We start from the raw sequence: 27,165 nt of genomic DNA on the forward strand, positions 1-27,165 counted from the left end.
AGCGCTTGCCCTGCATGCATGAGGCCCCCGTTCCATTCCTCAGCACCACATACACAGGAAAAGCCGGAAGTGGTGCTGTGGCTCTAGTGGTAGAGCACCAGCCTTGAGCACCGAGAGGCTCAGGGACAGCACAGCACCCAGGCCCCGAGTTCAAGCTCCATGACTGGCCAAAACCCTCCCCCCCCAAAAAACAAAAACCCCACACAAAAAAACAAAACCGGCAAGGAATGCATAAACGGAGTGAAATTGCCAACATAATCCCACACTAGGGCCTGGCGGCCATTCCATCCAGATGTCCAGTCCCAGGTATTTGCCGGGGCATCATCCCATCTTCACTTTTGGTCCTGGAAGCCGCCGTCTACCAAACCTCCATTTCTGAGGTGTGACTGAAGGTTTGACCCCCACCCTGTCCTCCCAGGAGCACAGACATGAGGCGAGCCCGGCTAGCACAGCAGCCTGACACGGGCAGGGCGACCCCACCCCAGCCTGCCTGCTGACCCTCCATTGTGCTCACAGCCCTTACAGCTCTGAGGCCAGGAAAGGGTTAAGAGGCTGGAAGACTAAAAACTATCATGCGAAGGTCAAGCTGTGTAGGCCAGACAGATGTAGAGCTGTTTGAACACTGAGCCCTGGATAAGGGACTACTTACCCTCTTCTTTTCCCGTACCATGCAGTCGCACCACACCAAACACGTCTCCCTGCTCAGACCCTATAAAACCCTGGACTCCACCCCACGCCCATCCCAACGGGAAGGCCGGGCCTCCGCCGCCGGGGCTTGGTGAACAGCCCTCACCTGTGAAGACTGGCTCTGGCCTGTTTCCTTCCTCTCTCCATGTTCCTAACAGTGACACCTCAGCTGTTTCTCTTCTGTTTCTAAATCTTTTACAGGTTCCATGGGGCTGAATGTAAGATCCATTTTCCTTTCAAGAAAAGTGTGTTAAAGGCACCTGTGCATAACACAGAGCAACGACGAATCAAATCACCAGGAGCAGGTTTGAGTCTGTGTTTGTTACTGTCTGCAGTTTTGTTGTTGTTGGTTGTGGAGCTTGAACTCTAGGTCTGGGCGCTGTCCCTGAGCTCTTCAGATTGAGGCTAGCACCACTTCTGGTTTTCTGGTGATTTAATGGAGATAAGAGTTTCATGGATTTCCCTGCCTGTGCTGGCTTTGAACTGTGATTCTCAGATCTCAGCCTCTTGAGTAGCTAGGATTAAAGGCGTGAGCCATGGGCACCTGACTATATATTTTTTTGTTTTTGGTGTTGGTACTGAGGCTTGAACTCAGGGCCTTGGCACTGTCCCTGAGCTTGTTGGCTCAAGGCTAGTACTCCAGCCCTTGAGCCACAGCTCTACTTCTGGTTTTTTGGTGATTAACTGTTGAGAGTCTCATGGCCATTCCTGCTTGGGCTGGCTTCCACCAGAAATCCTCCTGAGTAGCTGGGATTACAGGTCTGAGCCACCAGCGACCGACTGTCTGTAATTCTGAAGCCCTCCAGGGCTCTTTCAAGCTACCATGAAAGCTTTGTCTTTCCATCACAGCTCAACTACAGTTTCTAGACCTTTCTACAAACAGAAATCTCATTTCTGTTGATTCTCCTGTCAATCAAGTGCTGAAACAAATACGCCTTCAGTACGCAAGACTTTACGTTGTTTATTCCACTGAAAATCTAGTTTTTTACACGGACCCGTCCCGCAGCCCCGCCCGCTGTACACATTCACAGTCCTGATGCCGTGACCGGAGGTCACTGTGAGAGAAATGGAGTCAGGAGGAGCAAACATCGATTCCAGGCCTGCGTCTCAGAGGTGACATTTCGTGAGAACCCCTTCATCTGCAGGCCCGTGGGAAGGGGGGCTGGACCCCGAGTATCTTAGTTATTACCTCCGTCATTGCTCCTTTGTCAGTTTTTTAAAAAAAAAATGAATTTTATGCATTCTCTAATTATAGAAACACCCACTATTAGCTACCAAGGCTGCATTCAAACATCTACAGCCCGCAGGCCCAGGGTGCCGGGCCGGCCCGAGACGGCGCTGTGCTGTCCCACGGCAGTGTGTGCTGGGTGGCTGGGGTTCGGGTTTTCTGACAGTCTCCTGGGGGGAACGCATGCCAGGCACTCACCAAGGACGCTGCATGCGTCAGCCCCCGGGCTCACTGGCCATAGGCCGTTTCTATAAAAATGCCCAGTGGAACCTCCAATTCATCTTAGGAATAAAACGCTAAGTTCCAAACCTCGGCCATGTAAGGAAACAAATCAAATCCACTCCACCTTTGTGCTTCAAGGGTGGGTTTCTGTGTCATCAAAAGTGACAAAGCCAGGTAACTTCAAAGGTATCCCCGTGTTGGCAGAGACATGGCCCGTGGCTGCCGCCCTGCAGGGAGGAACTGGCTACACTCCTCACTCAGAGAGGCTGCTTCGTCGTAAGCGGCCACAATGGTGAGCAAGAGAAAGCGGTGTGGCTTCCAGGGCCTGGCCAGGGAGAGGCTGCGGTCAGCTGCCGGGAGGGGGGGAGCTGGACGGGCGACCGCACGGCCCCTGCACCATAGGCTTTAATCCGATGAAGCAGATCTCAGTGTATGGAAACAGAAATACCAAACGGGCCACATTTATAAAAAAGAGAGGGATTAAAAAGGCTTAAGGAGAGCTCAGAAGGTGTCAAACGACGGGGGGGGGGGGGTCCATGCGGAGGGGACGGACCCCACCACGCCCGCCACGCCCCCCACTCTGTAAATAAATGTCCTCTGGTGCTCACAAGAGAAATGAAGTAGAAAAACAAGTTTCTCTTTTTTTTAAAAAAAGTTGAACGTTTTCCAAAGTACCTAAATGAGGTTTATAAAATACTCATGAGCTCCACACAAATATAGAAATGCTTAAAAAACTGGGCGATGGCCCCGCCCCGAGCCCACGGGGTGGGGAGGGGGCCGCGGGGCGGCCGGGGCCGCGGTCATGCGCAGAGGAGCGGCGCGTGCGCGTGCCCGGCCACCGCCCAGCCCGGGAAGGAATGTTGGAAAAAATGGATGGACACACTCAGAGCTGGAGGCTGCGAGCGGGCGCAGTCCCGGCCCACGGGAGACCCGCACCCCGCGCCGCACGGCCCCAGGCTCCCCGCAAGCACAGCACACGGTGTTTGCACGCACTGGGCTCGGAAACACCTCACAAAGAAACAGTGTCCGGAAGCTGGGGCGCAGACAGCATGCGGAGGGGAGCGGGCGGCCTGGGCCGCGGCCGGGGGGCAGCGCCGGGCCTCGGTCCGTCTCCCAGCCTAGTCCAGCTTCTTGCAGGAAGGCCTGCTCCCCACGCCCGGGCCGTCGGGGCTGAAGTCAGCACAGAAGCCGTTGGGGATGGGGGCTGCGGGCGTGTGCGTGCCGCTGTCCCGCCGGGTCTGATCGGGATACAGGTAGTCCTCTGCGAAGCTGGGGACCATCTCTGCAAACCTGCTGAAGTCAGCTGCGGTGACAAGAGCATCTCTGGTTACTGGGGCCCCGGCCCTGGGGGAGCAGCGGCCCCGGGGGGGGGCAGCGGGGGGGAGCAGTGGCCCTGGGGGGGGGGCGGCGGGGGGGGAGCAGCAGCCCTGGGGGGGGTGGTGGGGCGGGGGGGGGAGCAGCAGCCCTGGGGGGGGGCAGGGAGTAGCAGCGGGGGGGGGGCCAGCGGGGGGGAGTAGCAGCCCGGGGGGGGCAGCGGGAGGGGGGAGCAGCGGGCCAGGGGGGGGGCGGGGGGAGCAGCGGCCCCGGGGGGAGGGGGGTGGCGGGGAGCAGCGGCCCGGGGGGGGGGGCGGCGGGGAGCAGCGGGGGGGGCCAGCAGGGGGGAGCAGCGGCCCGGGGGGGGGGGCCAGCGGGGGGGGAGCAGCGGCCCGGGGGGGGGGGGCGGTGGGGGGGAGCAGCGGCCCCGGGGGGAGGGGGTGGCGGGGAGCAGCGGCCCCGGGGGGAGGGGGGTGGCGGGGAGCAGCGGCCCACAGGCCATGGCCCAGGCTCCCCAGGCTGGTGTGGGCGTCCGCATCCCACCGCCCGGTCATGGAGCATCTGGACTGGCACCGCGTCCGCCACTGCACACTAAGTAGCTGTGAAGACAAGGGGACGGCCGCTGGACGCCTGTGGTGTGCGGGTCTGGGCCAGGGCCAAGGCGCAGGCAGGGGCCCGCCACCCAGAGGCCGGTGCTTGCCTGAGGGGCCCCGAGGACGCCCCTGCAGCCCCGAGGGTCTGCACTGACCCCACTGAGGGCCGGCACCCCAGCAACTGCCCACGGCCCCACGAGCGGGCTGGCGACGCTGAGAGGCACGCGTGCGCGGCAGAGGCCGGGCGGTGGGAACCTGCAGAGCGTGCAGCCAGCACACCACGGGCACCACCCGGCCTGCACACGTGCCACAGCCACCCGACACACGCACACACGCACAGCGCCTGCACACGTGCCACAGCCACCCGACACACGCACACACGCACAGCGCCTGCACACGTGCCACAGCCACCCGACACACGCACACACCAGCACACCACGGGCGCCACCCGGCCTGCACACGTGCCACAGCCACCCGACACATGCACACACACACACACCAGCACACCATGGGCGCCACCCAGCCTGCACATGTGCCACAGCCACCCGACACATGCACACACGCACAGCGCCTGCACACGTGCCACAGCCACCCGGCACACGCACACACGCACAGCGCCTGCACACGTGCCACAGCCACCCGACACACGCACACACCAGCACACCACGGGCGCCACCCGGCCTGCACACGTGCCACAGCCACCCGACACATGCACACACACACACACCAGCACACCATGGGCGCCACCCAGCCTGCACATGTGCCACAGCCACCCGACACATGCACACACGCACAGCGCCTGCACACGTGCCACAGCCACCCGGCACACGCACACACGCACAGCGCCTGCACACGTGCCACAGCCACCCGACACACGCACACACCAGCACACCACGGGCGCCACCCGGCCTGCACACGTGCCACAGCCACCCGACACATGCACACACCAGCACACCATGGGCGCCACCCGGCCTGCACACGTGCCACAGCCACCCGACACGCACACACGCACAGTGCCTGCACACGTGCCACAGCCACCGGCACACGCACACACGCACACACCAGCACACCATGGGCGCCACCCGGCCTGCACACACCAGTACCCACTGGCACGCACAGGGGCGTCTGCATGTTGACCCTAGGAACTGCGGGCGCGCTGCTCTGGGGTGTCTGGGCTGTGGCTGAGCGTGTGTCTGTCTGCGAGGCCCGGACAGGCCTCTAGGAGAGAGGAGCAGCAGCAGTTTTCTGGCGTGGCGTAGCGTGGCGTGGCGGACACGGTTGTCACAGCCCACGGTTACACTTGCCCTCCAGGGGTGCTGGGCCAGCAGGGCCTGGACCCGCGGTTACACTCGCCCTCCAGGGGTGCTGGGCCCTCGGGGCCTGGACGTGGACTCTCTCAGTTGCCTGCCTGGCTTGCAGACTCAACTCAGCCCATGGGGTTCCAGAACTTTCTTCTGCAGAATTAGGCACAGCTGAGGGGCCAGTGGAGTGGGCCCAGGCAGGACAAGGGGGCCCGGGGGACCAGGGTCCTGGGGTGACCCCGGGGTGACCGTGCCTCACACAACTGGGCCTTGGCTCCAGCCGCTCCTGGCCCCTCCCCCGTCCCGCTTACCAAATGTGATTTTCCCCTTCTCTTCGTGGTCGATGGCCTGAAACAGGTCGGTCACGGTGAGCTCCGCCACCCCCAGGGCGGTCCTGAGGATGCAGGACAGCTGGCCCGCATCCACGCTGCCGTCCTCCGGCGACCCGTACATCTGAGCGAGCGCAACGGCACAGGGTCTGGCTAGTGCACTGCCCCCCACCCCCAGCTCCTGCCCTTCACCCCCGCTGCCCCGGCTCTCCAGAGACCCTTCTAGAAGTTCCTGTATTCCACCAGGCGGCACCCAGCCTCAGGGCAGTCTGGGCCTCCCCTGGGGCCCTTCTCGGTCCCTGGTGAGCTTTCTACAGGCACATCTTGGCCAGATTCCTTTACTTCCGCTTTGTAACAGCCCTGAGCAGTGAGAGGCAGAGGAGCTGCGGTTTAACCGGGCAGGGCTGAACGCAGCACAGTGGGTTTTCAGAGCCTCCGCACCAGTGGGTCTGACAGAGACAGGCCCAAGGGAGGGGAGCTTTGGGGCCACCAACGCCAGCCTGGCTGCAGAGCAGCGGGCCTCCTACCCCACCTCGTGGTCACAGGCGGAGCTGCAGCTCCATGCGGTGCTAAGTGTCCCGAGCTGGGAGGCAGTAATTTTTGTGTGTGTGTGGTTGGTCCTGGGCCTTGAACTCTGGGCCTGGGCACTACTGTCCCTGAGCTCTTCAGCTCAAGGTGAGCGCTCTACCACTTGAGCAACAGCGCCACTTCCGGCAGCATTAACTTTGAAGAACAGAGTAGAGGTGTATATTTCTACATGAAAAAAAGTATTTTTTCCAGGCTCTAGTGGCTCACACCTGGAATCCCAGCTAATCAGGAAGCTGTGCTCTGACACTGCAGTTCAAAGCCAGCCCTGGAGAACTAATCCTAACCAGCTAAAACCTAGAAGTGGAGGTATGGCTCAAGAGACAGCGCGAACCTTGAGCACAAAGCTAAGAGAGCACATGAGGCTGAGCGCAAGACCCAGCACCAGCACAGAAAGGGATCCTCTCGGCAAGAAAGTGGGTTTTGGAGCCTCTGGAATATTTTATACACAATGGCCAGCACAGGCTTTTATGAATCAGCAGCAGGCAGAGACAGCCTCATGATGCACTGAGCCCTCGAACCCTAACAGCCCTGCGTTACATTGTGTGCACACCTCCACACGAGAACCCGCAGCCCTGCGTCTGTGTGCACACTCACACTCACGAGAACCCGCAGCCCTGCGTCTGTGTGCACACTCACACTCATGAGAACCCGCAGCCCTGCGTCTGTGTGCACACACTCACACCCACGAGAACCCGCAGCCCTGCGTCTGTGTGCACACTCACTCACGAGAACCCGCAGCCCTGCGTCTGTGTGCACACCACCACACGAGAACCCGCAGCCCTGCGTCTGTGTGCACACACTCACACTCACGAGAACCCGCAGCCCTGCGTCTGTGTGCACACTCACACTCAGGAGAACCTGCAGCCCTGTGTCTGTGTGCACACCACCACACGAGAACCCGCAGCCCTGCGTCTATGTGCACACCACCACACGAGAACCCGCAGCCCTGCGTCTGTGTGCACACACTCACACTCACGAGAACCCGCAGCCCTGCGTCTACACACTCAGGAGAACCCACAGCCCTGCGTCTGTGTGCACTCACACAAGAACCCTCAGCCCTGCGTGTGTGTGCACACACTCACACTCACGAGAACCTGCAGCCCTGCGTCTGTGTGCACACTCACACTCACGAGAACCCGCAGCCCTGCATCTGTGTGCACACATACGAGAACCCTCAGCCCTGCGTTCCACTGTGTGCACACTCACACTCATGAGAACCCGCAGCCCTGCATCTGTGTGCACACACACGAGAACCCTCAGCCCTGCGTCTGTGTGCACACACTCACACTCATGAGAACCCGCAGCCCTGCGTCTGTGTGCACACTCACACTCACGAGAACCCGCAGCCCTGCGTCTGTGCACACCACCACACGAGAACCCGCAGCCCTGCGTCTGTGTGCACACACTCACACCCACGAGAACCCGCAGCCCTGCGTCTGTGTGCACACTCACACTCACGAGAACCCGCAGCCCTGCGTCTGCACACTCAGGAGAACCCGCAGCCCTGCGTCTGTGTGCACTCACACGAGAACCCTCAGCCCTGCGTGTGTGTGCACACACTCACACTCACGAGAACCCGCAGCCCTGCGTCTGTGTGCACACCCACACTCAGGAGAACCCGCATCCCTGCGTCTGTGTGCACACTCACTCAGGAGAACCTGCAGCCCTGCGTCTGTGCACACTCACACTCACGAGAACCCGCAGCCCTGCGTCTGTGTGCACACCACCACACGAGAACCCGCAGCCCTGCATCTGTGTGCACACTCACACTCACGAGAACCCGCAGCCCTGCGTCTGTGTGCACACCACCACACGAGAACCCGCAGCCCTGCGTCTGTGTGCACACACTCACACCCACGAGAACCGCACTTGCCTTGAATGCCAGCTGAATGGTGTCCAGCGTCCGGGAAGGCCTGCAGACCACAGACAAGGCCACCAGGTACTCGCGCAGATCCATCTTGCCGTCTCCACTCTGTGAAAGAGACACTCTCAGCGTCGCACACTGGAGACCCAGCATGCCTGGCAACAGCTAAAAGGCCACTTGAGAATGTGAAAGGACACTTCCTAACCAGAGACCTCCTGTGCATGCCTCAAAACCTTACAACGGCTGGGTGCTAGTGGCTCCCACCTGTCATCCTAGCTACTCAGGACGCTGAGATCTGAGGATCACGGTTCAAAGCCAGTGAGACTGAGCGCCAATTAACCACTAGAAAACTGGAAGTGGCACTGTGGCTCAAGTGGTATATAGCACTCATCTTGAGCTGAAGAGCTGAGGGACAGCGCCCAGTCCCAGAGTTCAAGCCCCACAATTGAAAAACAAACAAACAAACCTCATGATGAATTCACCATCCTGGAAGAATGACTGTCACTTACCAGGGCTTGCGTACAGAAAACCCCAGCATGCTGGGCATGGTGTCTATGCCTGTCATGCTAGCTACTTGGAGGCTGAGATCTGGAGGATCACCAACCAAGGCCAGCCCGGGGGGAGAAGTCTTTGAGGCCCCTGGTGTGGTGGCTTACCCCTGTTCTAGCTGTGATAGGACCTATTTCTGTGGCCCACTTCTATGGTCTGGTGCCTCGTGGAGTGCTCGGGCAGGGGGCAGGACGCTGTTAACAGTAACCAGTAACGAAGGGCAGGAGACATGGGCCGACAGCACAGATCCCACCTAGCAAGCGGGAAGCCCCGAATTCCAACCCGAGCACCAGCCGGCCAGGGCTGAGGTCATCTAGGATGCATTCCAATCATCGTGTGAACCACTCAGATTCTAGGAAGTCAGGAGCTGGTGCCACCAAGACCCCTCCACTGGCCCTACCTCGTCAAACAGTGAGAACATGTCTTCCAGGGTGTCGGAGACGGGGACCTCCAGGTACTCAGCGAACTCGGACAGACCGATCCTCTCCCCGCTCCTCCTCCTGGCACGTTCTGAGTATTTGTCCAGATCTTTTTCAAGTTTTTCTGGTTTTAGCCTAAATGAAAAAGAGGGAATGGCTTTTTCAGTAAACCCGGATGCTAACACAGGAGACTCATGGCTGGGTTTGGAAGCTGATGTCAACGTTAAACACGTGGTCTTTAAGCGGCAAGGTGCGCCCTGTCCCTCATGCCGGCCCCGATCGCGTCCAGCTGCGTGCCCCTGGCCTGCGGGGTCCTGGTTCCCAGAAGCCCCACCCGGCACAGCACCCACACGGGCAGCTGGCACCGTCACGCGATTTTTAAGGCCTCTTTCCATGTGGACTCAAGTTGATATTTGAGAAAAACAAAACAAAACAGAAAAGCAGAACAGGCCTATTAGGGACCACCCACTTCGCCGCCTCATGTAGCCTCGGCTGCACCAGGGACAAACCCTCGGACAACGGACAACGGCAGGCGCGTACCCGAGACCCCGCACGAGCCTGGCGAACTCTAGCAGGCAGGTGTCAGCAGGGAGCCGGAGCTGGCCTTCCGCCAGGGCCAGCTGGCAGTCCTCGAACGTGTAGTCAGTCACCGAGACGCCCAAGGCCCTGGAACAGAGGGGAGGGTCAGCCACTCCCGCAGCAGCAACAGCACAGAGGGGCTGCGAGACGCGGGGCCACCAAAGGCCACAGGAAGCAAGCGTCCACGCCTGACCCGCTCCTGATGCCCACGGGGAAGTGCCCACTGCCCTGACCCACTCCCGATTCCTGCGGGGAGTGCCCACTGCCCTGACCCGCTCCCGATTCCTGCGGGGAGTGCCCACTGCCCTGACCCACTCCTGATTCCTGCGGGGAGTGCCCACTGCCCTGACCCGCTCCCGATTCCTGCGGGGAGTGCCCACTGCCCTGACCCGCTCTCGATTCCTGCGGGGAGTGCCCACTGCTTCGAGCTGCCTGAGCCTGGGGGAAGCTGGGAGCTCAGGGGCCTCAGAAACAAGCAGGCGCCCCACGGCCCCGGCTCCCACAGCCTCCCAAGGGGAGCTGTGCAGGTCCACTGTCCACCGTCGCACGGCCCGTCCCCAGAGGATGGCCCGTGCTTCCCCTCGGTGGATGAGGCCCTCACGGGGCTCCACACCAACCATCCTAGTCAAAGTAAACGCTGAAGAAAGAAATGAGATGAATGTGGACGGAAACCCCCAGGGACACGGTGGCCCGGCCCCTGACTCCCGCTGGACGCCCGGGGACACCGTGACCCGGCCCCTGACTCCCGCTGGACGCCTGGGGACACGGTGGCCCGGTCCCTGACTCCCGCTGGACGCCCGGGGACACCGTGACCCGGTCCCTGACTCTCGCTGGACCCCTGGGGATACAGCCTGGGGTGGCTGACGGTTTGATATTTGCAAAGTGAAGCAATACCCGTCCTCAGGACGTCAAACAAGAGGAGACACCGTCAGATAAAAGCCACTGGAGCAGAATGAAGGCCAGGCAGTGTCGCCACAGGCTGGCACCAGCCCGTCCCCCGGGGCAGAGCCGGCAGCTCACTCACTCGGCCATGACGCGCCGCACGTTGCTGGCGTACAGGGCGGGGCTCCTCTCCTCCTCCTCGGAAGGGTGGTACACGGGAAGGAACTGCACAAGAAAAACTCGTCACCACCAGGCCACCACCCTGGCCGCACCAGGGCCATCAAGAGCCTCAACCACCAGGCTGACAGAACTCAGCAAGAAGTTCACGAGAATCCATCTTTCCCAGGACTCTCACCACCTCGACCAGGGGTCGGGCCAACCCACGAAACGCAAACAGAAGGACGCCAGGCCAGGCCAGCTGGCATAAAGCAAGATCCTCTGAAGCACAGTCCCCGAGTTCAGACTCCAGGACTGCCCCTCTCTGAAAATCCCACGAACTGCCATGCTTCTTCTCGTAACAGTGGCACTAGTAAGGACACTGAGAGGCATGCTGCAAAGCCATCTCGTCTCTCTTTTCTCTTGAAGTGAGAAGCCACACTGACCACAGGTGGCTCACACCCGTCATCCTAGCTACTCAGGAGGCCGAGCCCTGAGGATTGCGGAGCGAAGCCAGCGGCCACGAGACCCTATCTCCAGCAGACTACTCAAAAAATAGCCAGGAGTAGTGCTGTGACTCAAGCAATAGAAAGCTAGCCTTGAGTACAGAGGCTCGGGGACAGTGCGCAGGCCCTGAAAGAAAAAGCAAGAAGCCAGGTCTGAAACAGCTGTCTAAATGGAGGAGGCTGTAGCCAGCCCAAGGCCAAGCTTAACCCTGGAGCTGGTGGTGCTGCCACCTGGTGGCCAACAGAAGGAACCACAGCAATGCTAAAAGCAGGGCGGCCATGGGGGCTCTGTCCGGGCCCTTAGTGCCCTCAGTCCTTCAGAGCCCTTCTGCGTAAGTGAACAACGGGCAGGACACCAGGCTGGGCGTCCACTGCTCTGCAAACGACTTCCAGTGCCCAAGGCAGGCGTGCAAGTCCATCCTGCGACTACCTTTGAGGGAGGGTGGATGGAGTCAGTGTGTGCGTGCAGACGGCGTAAGGAATCATGGGCGGGGTGCCGGGAGGGAGCCCAGCTGGTGAACGTGTACTGTGTGCGCGTGTGAAACACCACGTCGACCCCAGGGGACAGGCAACACACGCCAAAAAAAGCAGCATACCCATGGGTGTGGCACCCCAGGGGTCGAATGGGAGGAGGCGGCCAGGAACTTCACATGCACGCGTAAGTGTTCCGGAGAGTGTGATCGGAGGACACTGAGCAGGTGCGAGACTACCGCACTGAAACACCTTTGTACAACTTGTGTGCCCACAAGAAAGAGAAACAACTTGCACCTTCCACGGACAACGCTTCAGGCTGCACTCATGATGTTTAATTCAGGCAAGAGAATGGTGTCTGGCCCCGAGGACTCCCAGCCAGGCAGCCAACAGGAGCGTCACAGGTTGAAGTCAGTGGTGTGAGAATTAGGTACAAATAAAACATTGCTGTGTATGTGCCAGTTTTACACGTGCTTACGCTCCAAAAGCCCCACGATGAAACAGTGATAGGCTTAGCTTCCCTATCAATTTTAAAAATCCTGTCTTAATGGTTCAAAACATGCAGGATATAAAATCATTTGAGCTAAGTGGCCGGGCACGCCCCTCTAAGGGATCTAAGAAATGCAGAGATACCCAGGGAACATTTTGTTGATATCAGAATGTTACACTATTTAGCAAGGAATCAACACAGCCCCCAGCGGGTGAATGCAGTTAACATTGTACCTGTACACAACACTGTATATGCTGGATATACCCTAACACAGCACTGGGTAATGTTGTATTCATACATCTTGATTTATAGACTTACACACACGCAACTCAGTAGTTAACACGGAATCCATGCATACCTCTATCTCCACTTGGTTGTGAAACTGGCACAGCGTGAGCCACAGGATTTTCAACCTTGAAAACAGCATTGAAGATTTTCAGCTTTGGTTAAAAAATAAGGACTGGAATTCTCGCAGGTGAATGACTCCCAGATGTGGAGCAGGTCTGAGCCCGCTTCCCCTCCATCAGGACGGGGGGCCCCTGAGCCCCGCTTCCCCTCCACAGGATGGGGTGCTGCTGGCGGCCCCATGTGGCACCCTGGAGAGGTGACTTTCGTTCACATTAAACGTGTGTCCTTGTCTTCAGCTCTTCTAGCTACCTTCTCCTGCGGGGACTCATGTTTATAATACGTCCGCCCGGGGCAGACCTCAAGCCCCGCGTCAGACCATGTCCCAGGCCCCACGCTGAGTGCACAGGAGCAGAGCGGGCAGCAGCACCGGGGCCCCGTCCTTGGCCGGCCCTCGTCTCTCCTGGGCCAGCACACGGCCAGGCCGCCTCCTTACTCACCGTGGGGTCCTGGGTATGCCTCATCGCGTTGGCCCCAGGCCCAGGCCGGGAGCCCCACAGAGCCCCCAGCCCCCGCCCCGGCCTGAGCTGGCACCATGTGGATCTGTCGTGAGCCCTCCCCCGGGTCATGCTCCACACCCTGGCGAGACCCGAGGGCTGCCGGGGTGCAGCACCCTGCCCCCAAGCCCTGGGCCGGCCTCCGGCGGTCCCCTGCTCCACCCCCGACTCCCTACCCTCCCACGCTCAGCTCACACACCACCTCTGGGGCCCTGAGGTTGCTATCCGACCCTCACTGTCTGCACCAGGGGACGAGGGCTCTAACCCCAAGGGCCTCCCTGGCCAAAACGCCACCGAGCCCCACGCCAGTGTAGACGACTGGACACCAAAGCCACCTAGTGGACATTGGCAGTATGAGCGGACAGACATGGGCTGAGTGACCGTCCCCCTGGTGCTGGGGGCGTAGAACTCAGGTCCCTGGAATCCAGGAGTCCTGTCCAAGGCCACACGAGACACTGAGGTCTCATAATGGGCTGAGCCACCGGCAAAGGAACGGGGACAATCAGCAAGCAGCCCACGCCGCCATGAAGCGAGAGGACAAAGAAGAAGAAACTCACGCTCCAGGTCCTTGCCACGTCCACGTGATGGTGTCCTGCGGGAGGAAGCAGCAGCACTGAGCACGCCTGGCGTCTGGTCGTGTGCACACGGCCTCTCCAGGCGCGCCCACCCCCGCTGGCCAGCGCAGGGGAGAAGGGGCTCACCACCGCAGACCCTCAAACACCCACCCGCCCTTCCCAGCGGGCCCGGCCTGTGCTCCGGCAGCACAGACCAGGAACTGGGACAGCCTGCTCCCGGCGGCCGAGAGGCTGTGCGTGTGCACGAGGATGGCGTGAGAACACAGGTGCAGGGGAGAGACAGCCTCATTGTCCAGCACGCGCGCGGGGTGGGGGTGGGGGGCTCCTGACATGGCTGCGAGGCCCCGCCTCCTGGGCTGCGCGACCTCCTCGCGGCTGCTCCGCAGGGGCAAGGGGAGTGGCAGCCCTGAAAACACGAGGGTCCCCACCCCTCTCCCCGTGCCCCGGGACCCAGGAAGAGAGACATACCAGTTTGTTTGGATACCGCAACACCACGGGCTGCACGGGGACTCCGGGAATGAAGGCTCCTGGGGAAGGAAGGCCAGCCTGAGGCAGCGGGAGGGGAGCCCGCTCACCCTTCTGCAGCCTGCAGACACTGGGCTCCACCCTGCAGTACCGCCGCCCAGGCCCAGGCCCACCGGCCCACAGTGACAGGCGCCCACGGGCTCCGCGGGATGCCAAGGCCGAGGCCAGGCCCCGCAGGCTCCCTCCTGGGCAGGGCGACAGTTTCCTCCCAGCTGGAGTCTCACCTACCCCAGGGCTTAGACCCGGAGACGCCTATGCTCACGGCCACCGGACCCAGGCCGGCCTCCTGCTACCAGCAGCCACCCGCCCTGGTGCACCGACTGCGGGGACACGCGTGTGCTGTTCACAGAAGCCTACCTCTGTGAGTCTGTCTGTGCTGGAGACAGACTCCTCACAGCGTGCGGGCTGGCCCGTCCCGAGGTCTGGGGGCCAGCGGTGAACCGCCATGCCCAGCTTTATACTCAGGTCTTACTTGAAGTTCCTTCTCTTCTCTTCTTACTGGGACCAGATCTGCCATGGTCTCTGCCATGGTCTCTGGCTACTCTACCCAGGGCTTGCTGAGGGGTTTCCAGGGGGCAGCAGACCTGGATGCGGCTGGACAGTACTGCGTCTCGCAGGGAGCTGGCGCACACTCCGCCCGCAGCGGCTCTGCCACACACTGCCATGCCAGCCTCCCCCCCCCCAGCTGTGTCCCAGCAGCCGGGGGCTGCTCCCGGGGAAGCACCACATGGGCTGCCTGGATGGAGACCAGAGACCACGTGTCTCCTCCTCTGTCCGTGGTGCTGAGGACGTGGAATTTCCCATGAACAGTCCTGGAGCCCCCCCAGCGCGCGGCCTTCCCCTCCTCCATCACCACGCCCTGCCCCGAGCACTCTGCTCAGAGCAACTGAGCAACTGAGGCTGGGTCGCAGTGATGGCCAGACTACCCCCTGCCCACCAAGGCTGCCCCGCCCTCCAAGAGCCCAGAGGGGCCCGAGGTTGGGCCACCCCGCCTGCAGGCAGCACAGCGGAACCCAGACAATTCTCTGGCAGCACTGTGTGGTCTGGTGCCGCCCTGGGAACAGTTCACAAGGCCCAGCACTTTTGAAAAGCACAGGAGAAAGGCAGGAAGAAGGGAAAACTGGAGACGAAGCCCCTCCTGCCCCTCAGCAAACCCGGCAGTCAGGACAGGACTCTGTTCTCACAAGGCGGCCAAGGCCAAGGGCAAGACCCCAACGCGAGAGCAGGTCTGAGGGGGGTGCGCTGGTCCCTTCTCCCTGAGACAGCACAGAAGGGGCTGAGGGGCTCTGAGAGGCGGGGTGCAGGCCGGAGGGACCCCATGCGAGCGGCGGCCCTGAGCTGTCCTGAGCCAGCGCCTCACACCAAGGCCACAGCTCAGAACGGAGACGGCCATCCAACCATTCCTCGTCCAGGCACTGCGCTCCTTGGCTCTGAGCTATGACTTATTCTGTGGCTTTTCTTAGAAATATCTCCAAGAATCCCAACATAAAGAACAATAGGGATTTTAAAAGGTTATTGGCCTATGACACCATTTATAGAGACACTGCTTTAATATTTCCCCTTCCTGGAGGAGAAAAGTAATTAAGAAAGCTACCTACCAGGTTTGAAGGTGATCAGGCAGGTCCTATTTGTACAGGTTCCTTCTGGAAAAATCATTATCTTGAAGTGAGAAAAAGAAAGTCAGCACAAAACCATCATAATCACAATCTGGGGTCCAAAGGCAGTATCTTGCCACGCTGCTCCGTGCAGGGACCTGGCTCCACTGAGCTCTGCTTCATCAGGCCCTGGAAGCAGAGTGCCCGGAGACCACAGCCCTCACCAGCGGGACCCACTGCCCAGTGACACAGAATATGCAGCCCTTATTCTCACTAAGTGTAGCGGGTACGGTGGCTCACGCCTATGTCCTTAGCCACTAGGGGTTGAGAAGTTTATCTGAAAAGTAAAGCAGAAAGTGTGTGCTAAAGTGAGTGTCTGCATCGCATGTAAGTGTGAGGCCCTCACTTCAAACTCTAGAACGGGGAGGGGGGGTGATGGGTGGGGGGGGTGGAAAGCAGAGAGAGATGGACAAGGAAACACATTGGAGGAGGAGCAGGCAGGACTGGAGGAGGGGCAGGAGGACTGGAGGAGGGGCAGGCAGGAGGAGGGGGGCAGGAGGACTGGAGGAGGGGCAGGAGGACTGGAGGAGGGGCAGGAGGACTGGAGGAGAGGGCAGGCAGGACTGGAGGAGAGGCAGGCAGGAGGAGTGGAGGAGGGGCAGGAGGACTGGAGGAGAGGGCAGGCAGGACTGGAGGAGAGGCAGGCAGGAGGACTGGAGGAGGGGCAGGAGGACTGGGGAGGGGGCAGGAGGAGTGGAGGAGGGGCAGGAGGACTGGAGGAGGGGCAGGCAGGAGGACTGGGGAGGGGGCAGGAGGACTGGAGGAGGGGCAGGAGGACTGGGGAGGGGGCAGGAGGAGTGGAGGAGGGGCAGGAGGACTGGAGGAGGGGCAGGCAGGAGGACTGGAGGAGGGGCAGGAGGACTGGGGAGGGGGCAGGAGGACTGGAGGAGGGGCAGGAGGACTGGAGGAGGGGCAGGAGGACTGGAGGAGGGGCAGGCAGGAGGAGGAGGGGCTGGAGGACTGGAGGAGGGGCAGGAGGACTGGAGGAGGGGCTGGAGGACTGGAGGAGGGGCAGGCAGGAGGACTGGGGAGGGGGCAGGCAGGAGGAGGGGCAGGCAGGAGGAGGGGGGCTGGAGGACTGGAGGAGGGGCTGGAGGACTGGAGGAGGGGCAGGCAGGAGGAAGGGGGGAGGAGGAGTGGAGGAGGGGCAGGCTGGCAGGAGGATGGTTGGGCAGGGGCAGCGCCCAGGGAGTGGTCAGTGAGGACGTGCACTGATACCCCGTCCATGCTGATCCACACTGACGCTTGGTGGCATAAGCCACTGCTCTGTGCGCTCCAGCCCAGTTCACGCCATTCCAGTCTGGACCTGTAGGCAATCTTCCTGTCTGGCAGCGTGGGCTAGCACATCTGAGGGGTGCAGGTGTAGGGGTAGAAGCTGGGTACCCTGGAAGCCGTGAGCCTCCCGGGCTGCCCGTGACCAGACCCACGGTGCCCTGAGCCACCGGGCTGCCCGTGACCAGACCCACGGTGCCCTGGGCCACGGGACCAGACCCACAGTGCCCTGAGCCACCAGGCTGGGGAGTTCCGAGAGCCCCAGCAGCCACGAGTTGCTCAGTTAGAAAGAAAACCTTAGCAGGCGAGCTGGACACACAGGTCGCGGCCCAGCGGGGGCTGCTGGTGGGGGGAGGGGTGGCTATGGGAACGTGGCTTACAGCTTTGGGTGTGTCAGGGTCAGGAAGCTACCTTGCAGGCTCACAGATCACTCAGAAAGGAGCCCAGATTGAGGGACAGACAGACCAGCCAGCCTCCACCCAGACCTTGGACCAAGGAACCTGACGCACTGGGGAAGTCTACGTGGTCACTGCTCTCCTCTCAAATCTGACACTAAGGCCCAGCTTCCCGGGCACACTCTCTGACTTACACATTCACCAGAACCAAAGCGAGAAACAAACCCCACACTAGATAACACCGAGACCCTGCCCTCCCTGCCCAGTCCCCGGTCCCCCCTTCCCCAAAGCTCACATCTTTTGGAATAAGCGACTGAGCGGCAGGCGGGCGGCTTACCTGAGGCCACGTGCCAGACTGCGCCCGCCTCTTGATCTCCTCCACAGTCTTCCTGCGCGAGTCCTGGTCGGACCGGGACACGAACACTGGGCGTATGTACCGTATCAGGGCTGCAAGGGGTTAGGAGAGGTCACGGCTCGGCTCCCGTATGCAGGACTAGGTAAGGGGTCCCCAGGGGCCTGGTGCAAGTGCGCCCGCAGAGACGCCCCGCGGGCCCCAACTCCCCCACAAACTTCCTGCCAGTGACAGCCCTACACCCCAAGTCTGAAAGTTACAAAGTGAGGGTTCACCATAAACGAGTTCAGAGTGGAAGCCTGACCTCACCAAAAGCAGACGGCTGAAGACACTGTGTCCTGACACAGGTGCGGACCCCGCCCCTGCGAGGTTCGAACCGCATCTCCAAAGACAGACTCGGGCCTGTCTGCAGGCCCTCTGCACGGGAGGTGCTTGGGATAGCCAGCGAGGATGCGTCCACCCAACTCCAGTCACGGGTGTTCGAGGAACTGAAGAGAGGCGGAGGCAGGGAAGGGCCAGGAGGGCTGTGTGGTACCCACAGAGGGCGCGAGGGGCTGACAGGAGAATGCTGGCCACTGCCAGGAACAGGGCCGCCGGCATCACCCAGGACAACACCTGGATCCTCCGGCTTCCAGCACAGTAAGAGAGAAGGTGGCAGCGGTGCTTGGCTGGGAGAGGCCTGGGGGCCTCGGTGCTGCTCAGGGATGGGTGCCCGCGGGGGCCTCTGTGCTGCTCAGGGCGTGGGTGCCCGCGGGGGCCTCGGTGCTGCTTGGGCGTGGGTGCCCGCGGGGGCCTCGGTGCTGCTTGGGCGTGGGTGCCCGCGGGGGCCTTGGTGCTGCTCAGGGATGGGTGCCCACGGGGGCCTCGGTGCTGCTTGGGCGTGGGTGCCCGCGGGGGCCTCGGTGCTGCTCAGGGATGGGTGCCCACGGGGGCCTCGGTGCTGCTCGGGCGTGGGTGCCCGCGGGGGCCTCGGTGCTGCTCAGGGATGGGTGCCCGCGGGGGCCTCGGTGCTGCTTGGGCGTGGGTGCCCGCGGGGGCCTCGGTGCTGCTCAGGGCGTGGGTGCCCGCGGGGGCCTTGGTGCTGCTCGGGCGTGGGTGCCCGCGGGGGCCTTGGTGCTGCTCGGGCGTGGGTGCCCGCGGGGGCCTCGGTGCTGCTCAGGGATGGGTGCCCGCGGGGGCCTCGGTGCTGCTCAGGGATGGGTGCCCGCGGGGGCCTCTGTGCTGCTCAGGGCGTGGGTGCCCGCGGGGGCCTTGGTGCTGCTCAGGGATGGGTGCCCGCGGGGGCCTTGGTGCTGCTTGGGCGTGGGTGCCCGCGGGGGCCTCGGTGCTGCTCAGGGCGTGGGTGCCCGCGGGGGCCTTGGTGCTGCTCAGGGATGGGTGCCCGCGGGGGCCTCGGTGCTGCTTGGGCGTGGGTGCCCGCGGGGGCCTTGGTGCTGCTCAGGGCGTGGGTGCCCGCGGGGGCCTCGGTGCTGCTTGGGCGTGGGTGCCCGCGGGGGCCTTGGTGCTGCTTGGGCGTGGGTGCCCGCGGGGGCCTTGGTGCTGCTTGGGCGTGGGTGCCCGCGGGGGCCTTGGTGCTGCTTGGGCGTGGGTGCCCGCGGGGGCCTTGGTGCTGCTTGGGCGTGGGTGCCCGCGGGGGCCTCGGTGCTGCTCAGGGATGGGTGCCCGCGGGGGCCTTGGTGCTGCTCAGGGCGTGGGTGCCCGCGGGGGCCTTGGTGCTGCTCAGGGCGTGGGTGCCCGCGGGGGCCTCGGTGCTGCTCGGGCGTGGGTGCCCGCGGGGGCCTCGGTGCTGCTCGGGCGTGGGTGCCCGCGGGGGCCTCGGTGCTGCTCAGGACGTGGGTGCCCGCGGGGGCCTCGGTGCTTCTCGGGCGTGGGTGCCCGCGGGGGCCTCGGTGCTGCTCGGGCGTGGGTGCCCGCGGGGGCCTTGGTGCTGCTCAGGGATGGGTGCCCACGGGGGCCTCGGTGCTGCTCAGGACGTGGGTGCCCGCGGGGGCCTTGGTGCTGCTCGGGCGTGGGTGCCCACGGGGGCATGCCACCGCAGCTGCTGTGTGCTGGTCCTCCCGAAAGAGCATGTAACGTGGAAAGGCAGTCCTCAGAAAACAGAGGCTTTAGAATAAACCAGTCGGGCAGGGCTTGCCGTCTGAGAAGCAGTGGGGAGTGGGCTCCCCACAGTCACCCCGGGCCAGCCTGCCTGCCTGCCCGCCTGCCTGCCTGCCCGCCTGCCTGCCTGCCTGCTGCCCGCTGGCCCGCCCATCTGACCCGGGCTCAGCTGGCTGCACAGTCCTCGCCTGGGGTTCTTTTCTTTGCCACTTGTAAAGAGCATTTTGTCACTTTTCCTCTTTCTTGGATGTCTCCTAAGAGCACAGAGTGAGCTGGGCACCGGTGACTCACTCCTGTAATCCTAGCTACCCAGGAGGCTGAGGACTAAGGTTCAAAGCCATCTCAGACAGGAAAGTCTGTGAGACTCTTATCTCCAATTAACCACCAAAAAGCTGGACGTGGAGGTGTGGCTCAAGCGGTGAATCTCCAGTCTGGAGCAAAAAAGCTCAGGGTCAGTGCCCAGGCCTGGAGACTTCAAGCCCCAGGACTGGCGCGCACACACAAAAGCTCATGATCTTAAAAAGGAAAACGCTCTGTTCTTGCAATTACTGGTCAGGACACGGAACTCTCCTGGCGGTCCAGGGTGCCTGTGGTCCTGCCGTCTGGAGGTCTTGTTTTTCTTACATCTTGAATCATGGCCATTCTGCCATTCCAGAAACCACTTCACCCTTACTCATCGGCTTCCTGCTGCTGCTACCCTGGCTGTTGAGAACCAGAGCACGGTGGAGAGAGGGGCAAAGCCTCAGAAGCCCAGGCTTCTCCAGAGGCGGCGACACCCTGAGGACAGCACCTGGGTCTGTGGGCCTCACTGAGAACAGAAGCCCAGGGATCGATCTTCTGTCTCTAATGGTAAGATGAGAAAATGAGCATGGAAGGCAGCCTGGATTATTAGGCGAGTCCAGGGGTCAACACGGGAGGGGAGGGGCCTGCCAGAACCCATCGTCTGAGTGACCCCTGGGTGGTGTTTGGAGCAGTCCTGGTGAACCTTGTCACCCCTGTAACGCCTGGAAATGGAGCCTGGGGGTGTAGGTTCTGGGGCAGGAGGGACCACAGTGCTTGCTGGGAGTGCACCACGCACGCAAGGGTGGCGGGGTGCCAGCCTGCTGTAGGCCAGGGCAAGCCTGCGGCCCTGTGGCCCTGCAGACACGGGCGGCACTCAGAGGAGGCCACCCACGCGGGGTCACCCACCAGCCATGCCGATAGCTCTAAAATGAACTTGTTTAAAATGTTTTCAACAGAGTCGTGAGCCCAAGGGGTTTGGAAGCCCCTGCTCCAGAAGCAGGGGTGGCCCCGCTTGCTTGGGGCGTGGCATTATGGCTACGGTTGGCTTCTCTTTCTGAGGACGGTGGCTGGACAGGCTCATGCGGCCTCCAGCTTGACTTGGCGTCTCACTTCATCTCGGGGCGAACCACAGACCCTGGGTCCCCTACATCAGATCTGCTTCCCCTCTGCAGAAGCTGGGGTGTGGAGAGATGAGAACTGACTGTCGTCTACACGTCCTCTGTGGCCAAACAGTGTCCTCGATATTCTGAGCTCTCTCAGGGCCTGGGGTGCAGTGAACTGGGGTTTAGAGAGGTGCTTGTTCTCAGGGGACAGTAGCAGGACCGGAGCCTGGGGGGGCGGGGGTGGAGAAAAGTGGGGTACAGAGGGGTGTTCGTTCTCAGGGGACACTAGCAGGACCGGAGCATGGGGGGCGGGGGTGCCGAGAACTGGGGTACAGAGAGGTGCTCCTTTGTAGAGCTCCTCAGACCTGCACCCTGCACAGGACAGTTCTGAAAGGCACATAGGTCCTCTCCTGGAGCACCCATTCTCTGAGGCCAGGAGGATCAACTGGGAGCATCAATGGCACACAGTGCCAAGGACACTGCACGGGGCAGGAGACACCTGTCCCTCCCCGTCATGCATTCAAGAGTTAATTGATACGGCGGCAGGTGGAGCCACATTCAAAGCCTGGCCAGGGCCGATGACAGGGAACCCTCCTCCTATAGTGCTCCCCACAGCGCCCACACCCCCAAGCCCTTCTCCTCATGCCTGGAACTCTCCACGGTACTCCTCTGCACTGCTGGACCTCGGGGGAGGCTGCTGGGGTGTGGGGAGCAGCCCAGAGGGACAGTGCTGCGGGCCCAGCAGTTCTCAGCCCCAGAGCCCATACCTGTGGCCTAGAGGACAGAGGTCTTGGAAGATGCCACCCAGCAACACGAGTGACACGAGACGAGGGACAGCAGGAGGCAGGAAGGGGGACAGGGAGCTCTGGAGAGCATGGCCTGCTCTCGGGACGCTGGACTTCCAGTTCCAGAATGAGGCCCTCTGCCTACACAGCCCTCGGGCCTGCTCGGAGCCCACCGGGCCACAGGCTATTGTGGTCCATGCAGTCGCTGCCGCCTGGGGACAGCCCGCCTGGTGAGCAGCCCCAGACGCTGCGTGGCTGGGTGACAGAGACCCGAGCCAGCAGGGCAGACCTCAGCCACGTGGTGCTCCTAAAACTCACTCGGCTCCTGCCACAGAGGAGGCCACCACGGGGAAATGGGCAGGGCAGGGCCTGTGACATGGGGAGTGGCCTACAGGGAATGTGCGCTGCAGGGTGGGCTGAGGTCCAGGCCTGTGTGGAGCCTGCACCAACAGCTTCTCCTGGGGGCCTCAGACCCACACCCAGAAATCACGTACCCAGCCCAGCCTCCCTCACCTCCTGGTCACACACCCCGGGCTCCTCACCTCCCAGGTCACACACCCCAGCCTCCCTCACCTCCTGGTCACACACCCCAGCCTCCCTCACCTCCTGGTCACACACCCCAGGCTCCTCACCTCCTGGTCACACACCCCAGGCTCCTCACCTCCCAGGTCACACACCCCAGCCTCCCTCACCTCCTGGTCACACACCCCAGGCTCCTCACCTCCTGGTCACACACCCCAGGCTCCTCACCTCCTGGTCACACACCCCAGGCTCCTCACCTCCTGGTCACACACCCCAGGCTCCTCACCTCCTGGTCACACACCCCAGGCTCCTCACCTCCCAGGTCACACACCCCAGCCTCCCTCACCTCCTGGTCACACACCCCAGGCTCCTCACCTCCTGGTTACACACCCCAGGCTCCTCACCTCCTGGTCACACACCCCAGCCTCCCTCACCTCCTGGTCACACACCCCAGGCTCCTCACCTCCTGGTCACACACCCCAGCCTACCTCACCTCCTGGTCACACACCCCAGCCTCCCTCACCTCCTGGTCACACACCCCAGGCTCCTCACCTCCCAGGTCACACACCCCAGCCTCCCTCACCTCCTGGTCACACACCCCAGGCTCCTCACCTCCTGGTCACACACCCCAGGCTCCTCACCTCCTGGTCACACACCCCAGGCTCCTCACCTCCTGGTCACACACCCCAGGCTCCTCACCTCCTGGTCACACACCCCAGGCACCTCACCTCCCAGGTCACACACCCCGGGCTCCTCACCTCCTGGTCACACACCCCAGGCACCTCACCTCCCAGGTCACACACCCCAGGCACCTCACCTCCTGGTCACACACCCCAGCCTCCCTCACCTCCTGGTCACACACCCCAGGCTCCTCACCTCCCAGGTCACACACCCCAGCCTCCCTCACCTCCTGGTCACACACCCCAGGCTCCCTCACCTCCTGGTCACACACCCCAGGCTCCTCACCTCCTGGTCACACACCCCAGGCTCCTCACCTCCTGGTCACACACCCCAGGCACCTCACCTCCTGGTCACACACCCTGGCCTCCCTCACCTCCTGGTCACACACCCCAGGCTCCTCACCTCCTGGTCACACACCCCAGGCTCCTCACCTCCCGGGTCACACACCCCAGGCTCCTCACCTCCTGGTCACACACCCCAGCCTACCTCACCTCCTGGTCACACACCCCAGCCTCCCTCACCTCCTGGTCACACACCCCAGGCTCCTCACCTCCTGGTCACACACCCCGGCCTCCTCACCTCCTGGTCACACACCCCAGGCTCCTCACCTCCTGGTTACACACCCCAGGCTCCTCACCTCCTGGTCACACACCCCGGGCTCCTCACCTCCTGGTCACACACCCCGGGCTCCTCACCTCCTGGTCACACACCCCAGGCTCCTCACCTCCTGGTCACACACCCCAGGCTCCTCACCTCCTGGTCACACACCCCGGGCTCCTCACCTCCTGGTCACACACCCCAGGCTCCTCACCTCCTGGTCACACACCCCAGGCTCCTCACCTCCTGGTCACACACCCTGGCCTCCCTCACCTCCTGGTCACACACCCCGGGCTCCTCACCTCCTGGTCACACACCCCAGGCTCCTCACCTCCTGGTCACACACCCCGGGCTCCTCACCTCCTGGTCACACACCCCGGGCTCCTCACCTCCTGGTCACACACCCCGGGCTCCTCACCTCCTGGTCACACACCCCAGGCTCCTCACCTCCTGGTCACACACCCCAGGCTCCTCACCTCCTGGTCACACACCCCGGGCTCCCTCATCTCCTGGTCACACACCCCGGGCTCCCTCACCTCCTGGTCACACACCCCGGGCTCCTCACCTCCGGGTCATAAACCCCAGGCTCCTCACCTCCTGGTCACACACCCCAGGCTCCTCACCTCCTGGTCACACACCCCGGGCTCCCTCATCTCCTGGTCACACACCCCGGGCTCCCTCACCTCCTGGTCACACACCCCGGGCTCCTCACCTCCGGGTCATAAACCCCAGGCTCCCTCACGTGCAGATTCCCCCGGGTTTACTCACTTCCCCAGATCGGGATGTTCCTGCTCTCCGCCTTCATCACAATAGAGGACATGGTCATGGTGACAGGGATAGCATCAAAGTAGGACGAGTGTGGTGCCAGTGTCAGGATGGTGGCTTCGGTGGGCAGGGCCTGTTGTCCCTTCACAGCTATGCGGTGGAAGCCACCAGCAAACCACATAGTGCGCATGATGGCCTTCAACAGAAAGTCCACAACCCTGCAAAGAAGGCAGCACGGTCAGCTAGGCTGCCGTCCTGGAGGACAAGGGTCAGCACGGGATGAGCGTGCGGTCAGCTCTGCTGTCCTGGAGGACAAGGGTCAGCACGGGATGAGCGTGCGGTCAGGTCAGGCCTGCTGTCCTGGAGGACAAGGGTCAGCCTGGGATGAGCGTGCGGTCAGCTCTGCTGTCCTGGAGGACAAGGGTCAGCCTGGGATGAGCGTGCGGTCAGCTCTGCTGTCCTGGAGGACAAGGGTCAGCACGGGATGAGCGTGCGGTCAGCTCTGCTGTCCTGGAGGACAAGGGTCAGCACAGGATGAGTGTGCGTCAGGTCAGCTCTGCTGTCCTGGAGGACAAGGGTCAGCACAGGATGAGTGTGCGGTCAGGTCTAGTGTCCTGGAGGACAAGGGTCAGCCTGGGATGAGCGTGCGGTCAGCTCTGCTATCCTGGAGGACAAGGGTCAGCACGGGATGAGCGTGCGGTCAGCTCTGCTGTCCTGGAAGACAAAGGTCAGCACAGGACGAGCGTGCGGTCAGGTCTAGTGTCCTGGAGGACAAGGGTCAGCACAGGATGAGCGTGCGGTCAGCTCTGCTGTCCTGGAAGACAAGGGTCAGCACGGGATGAGCGTGCGGTCAGCTCTGCTGTCCTGGAAGACAAAGGTCAGCACAGGACGAGCATGCGGTCAGGTCTGCTCTGCTGTCCTGGAAGACAAGGGTCAGCACAGGATGAGCGTGCGGTCAGGTCTAGTGTCCTGGAGGACAAAGGTCAGCACGGGATGAGCGTGCGGTCAGCTCTGCTGTCCTGGAGGACAAAGGTCAGCACGGGATGAGCATGTGGTCAGCTCTGCTGTCCTGGAGGACAAGGGTCAGCCTGGGATGAGCGTGCGGTCAGCTCTGCTGTCCTGGAGGACAAGGGTCAGCATGGGATGAGCGTGCGGTCAGCTCTGCTCTGCTGTCCTGGAGGACAAAGGTCAGCACGGGATGAGCGTGTGGTCAGGTCAGCTCTGCTGTCCTGGAGGACAAGGGTCAGCACAGGACGAGTGTGCGGTCAGGTCTAGTGTCCTGGAGGACAAGGGTCAGCACGGGATGAGCATGTGGTCAGGTCTGCTGTCCTGGAGGACAAGGGTCAGCACGGGATGAGCGTGTGGTCAGCTCTGCTGTCCTGGAGGACAAAGGTCAGCACAGGACGAGCGTGCGGTCAGCTCTGCTGTCCTGGAGGACAAGGGTCAGCACAGGACGAGCGTGTGGTCAGGTCAGCTCTGCTGTCCTGGAGGACAAGGGTCAGCACAGGATGAGTGTGCGGTCAGGTCTAGTGTCCTGGAGGACAAGGGTCAGCATGGGATGAGCGTGCGGTCAGCTCTGCTCTGCTGTCCTGGAGGACAAGGGTCAGCACAGGACGAGTGTGCGGTCAGGTCTAGTGTCCTGGAGGACAAGGGTCAGCATGGGATGAGCGTGCGGTCAGCTCTGCTCTGCTGTCCTGGAGGACAAGGGTCAGCACAGGATGAGCGTGCGGACAGGTCAGCTCTGCTGTCCTGGAGGACAAGGGTCAGCACGGGACGAGCGTGCGGTCAGGTCTGCTCAGGATGAGGGCACAGGGGATACAACAGAGGCTCTGGGCAGCTGCAGTGGCCGCTGTGGGGAAGGGATGTCTTGCTCACTTTCCCTGGGCACTGGCCAGCGAGTTTCTCTCATCTCTCAGACATGTGGAAGGTCTCGCTGCCTACTGCAAAGCAACTCTTGGACAACACTCAGCTGCTCAGTACTAACAGAATCAGCTGTGTCAAGAGGAAGACCAGCAGCCTTTCCACAGCATTTATCACGTTTAAACCAAAGGACATGGACACGTAGAGTGAATGTTAGCACAGGGAATTCCGTGTCTATTTGGACCTGTGCCCCCAGATGCTGCAGTTCCTGAAGCCGGACCTCACATGGTCAATGTGACTCCAGACAAAGCCAGATGGATGTGAATGTGAAAAGCCCAGATGCCCTGCAGTGGCTGGAGAAAACGTGGTATATATACCCAACGGAGTGTTAGTGCGCCACGATGGACGGGTCTGGAGACCAGGATATTAACTGAATATTAACTGGGTTCAGAAGGAACAAGGCCACACGTTTTCTCTCATGTGTGATGCTGGACCCAAAAGATAAGCGTATGGGCACACACAGGGTCATTCACGAACGTGCATGTGTGTATGAACAGTCCGACTAGAGCACAGCAAGGTAGGTGTGTGAGAGCCCTTTGAGGAGGTAACAAGCGCTTTA

The 27,165-nt window shown here is 61.9% G+C and overlaps 1 protein-coding gene across 1 annotated transcript in view; it reads right to left on the bottom strand.

Moving 5' to 3' along the window:
* Window positions 1-1,628: 1,628 nt before the first annotated feature.
* Lpcat1 (lysophosphatidylcholine acyltransferase 1) overlaps window positions 1,629-27,165 on the bottom strand; it is a 44,723-nt gene continuing 19,186 nt past the window's right edge. Inside the window, exons 3-14 of the mRNA XM_070042136.1 lie at window positions 24,690-24,904; window positions 17,840-17,949; window positions 15,779-15,839; window positions 14,124-14,182; window positions 13,638-13,672; window positions 12,537-12,591; window positions 10,698-10,780; window positions 9,635-9,760; window positions 9,076-9,229; window positions 8,136-8,234; window positions 5,657-5,798; window positions 1,629-3,440 (exon numbers count right to left, since the gene is read on the bottom strand). Of these exons, the coding sequence (XP_069898237.1) occupies window positions 3,256-3,440; window positions 5,657-5,798; window positions 8,136-8,234; window positions 9,076-9,229; window positions 9,635-9,760; window positions 10,698-10,780; window positions 12,537-12,591; window positions 13,638-13,672; window positions 14,124-14,182; window positions 15,779-15,839; window positions 17,840-17,949; window positions 24,690-24,904 (1,324 nt within the window). The 3' untranslated portion in view covers window positions 1,629-3,255. The remainder of the gene's footprint in view (window positions 3,441-5,656; window positions 5,799-8,135; window positions 8,235-9,075; window positions 9,230-9,634; window positions 9,761-10,697; window positions 10,781-12,536; window positions 12,592-13,637; window positions 13,673-14,123; window positions 14,183-15,778; window positions 15,840-17,839; window positions 17,950-24,689; window positions 24,905-27,165) is intronic.

The sequence above is a fragment of the Dipodomys merriami genome, unplaced genomic scaffold (assembly GCF_024711535.1).
Source record: "Dipodomys merriami isolate MVZ:Mamm:240054 unplaced genomic scaffold, mDipMer1.0.p SCAF_32, whole genome shotgun sequence".
Classification (NCBI taxonomy): domain Eukaryota; kingdom Metazoa; phylum Chordata; class Mammalia; order Rodentia; family Heteromyidae; genus Dipodomys; species Dipodomys merriami.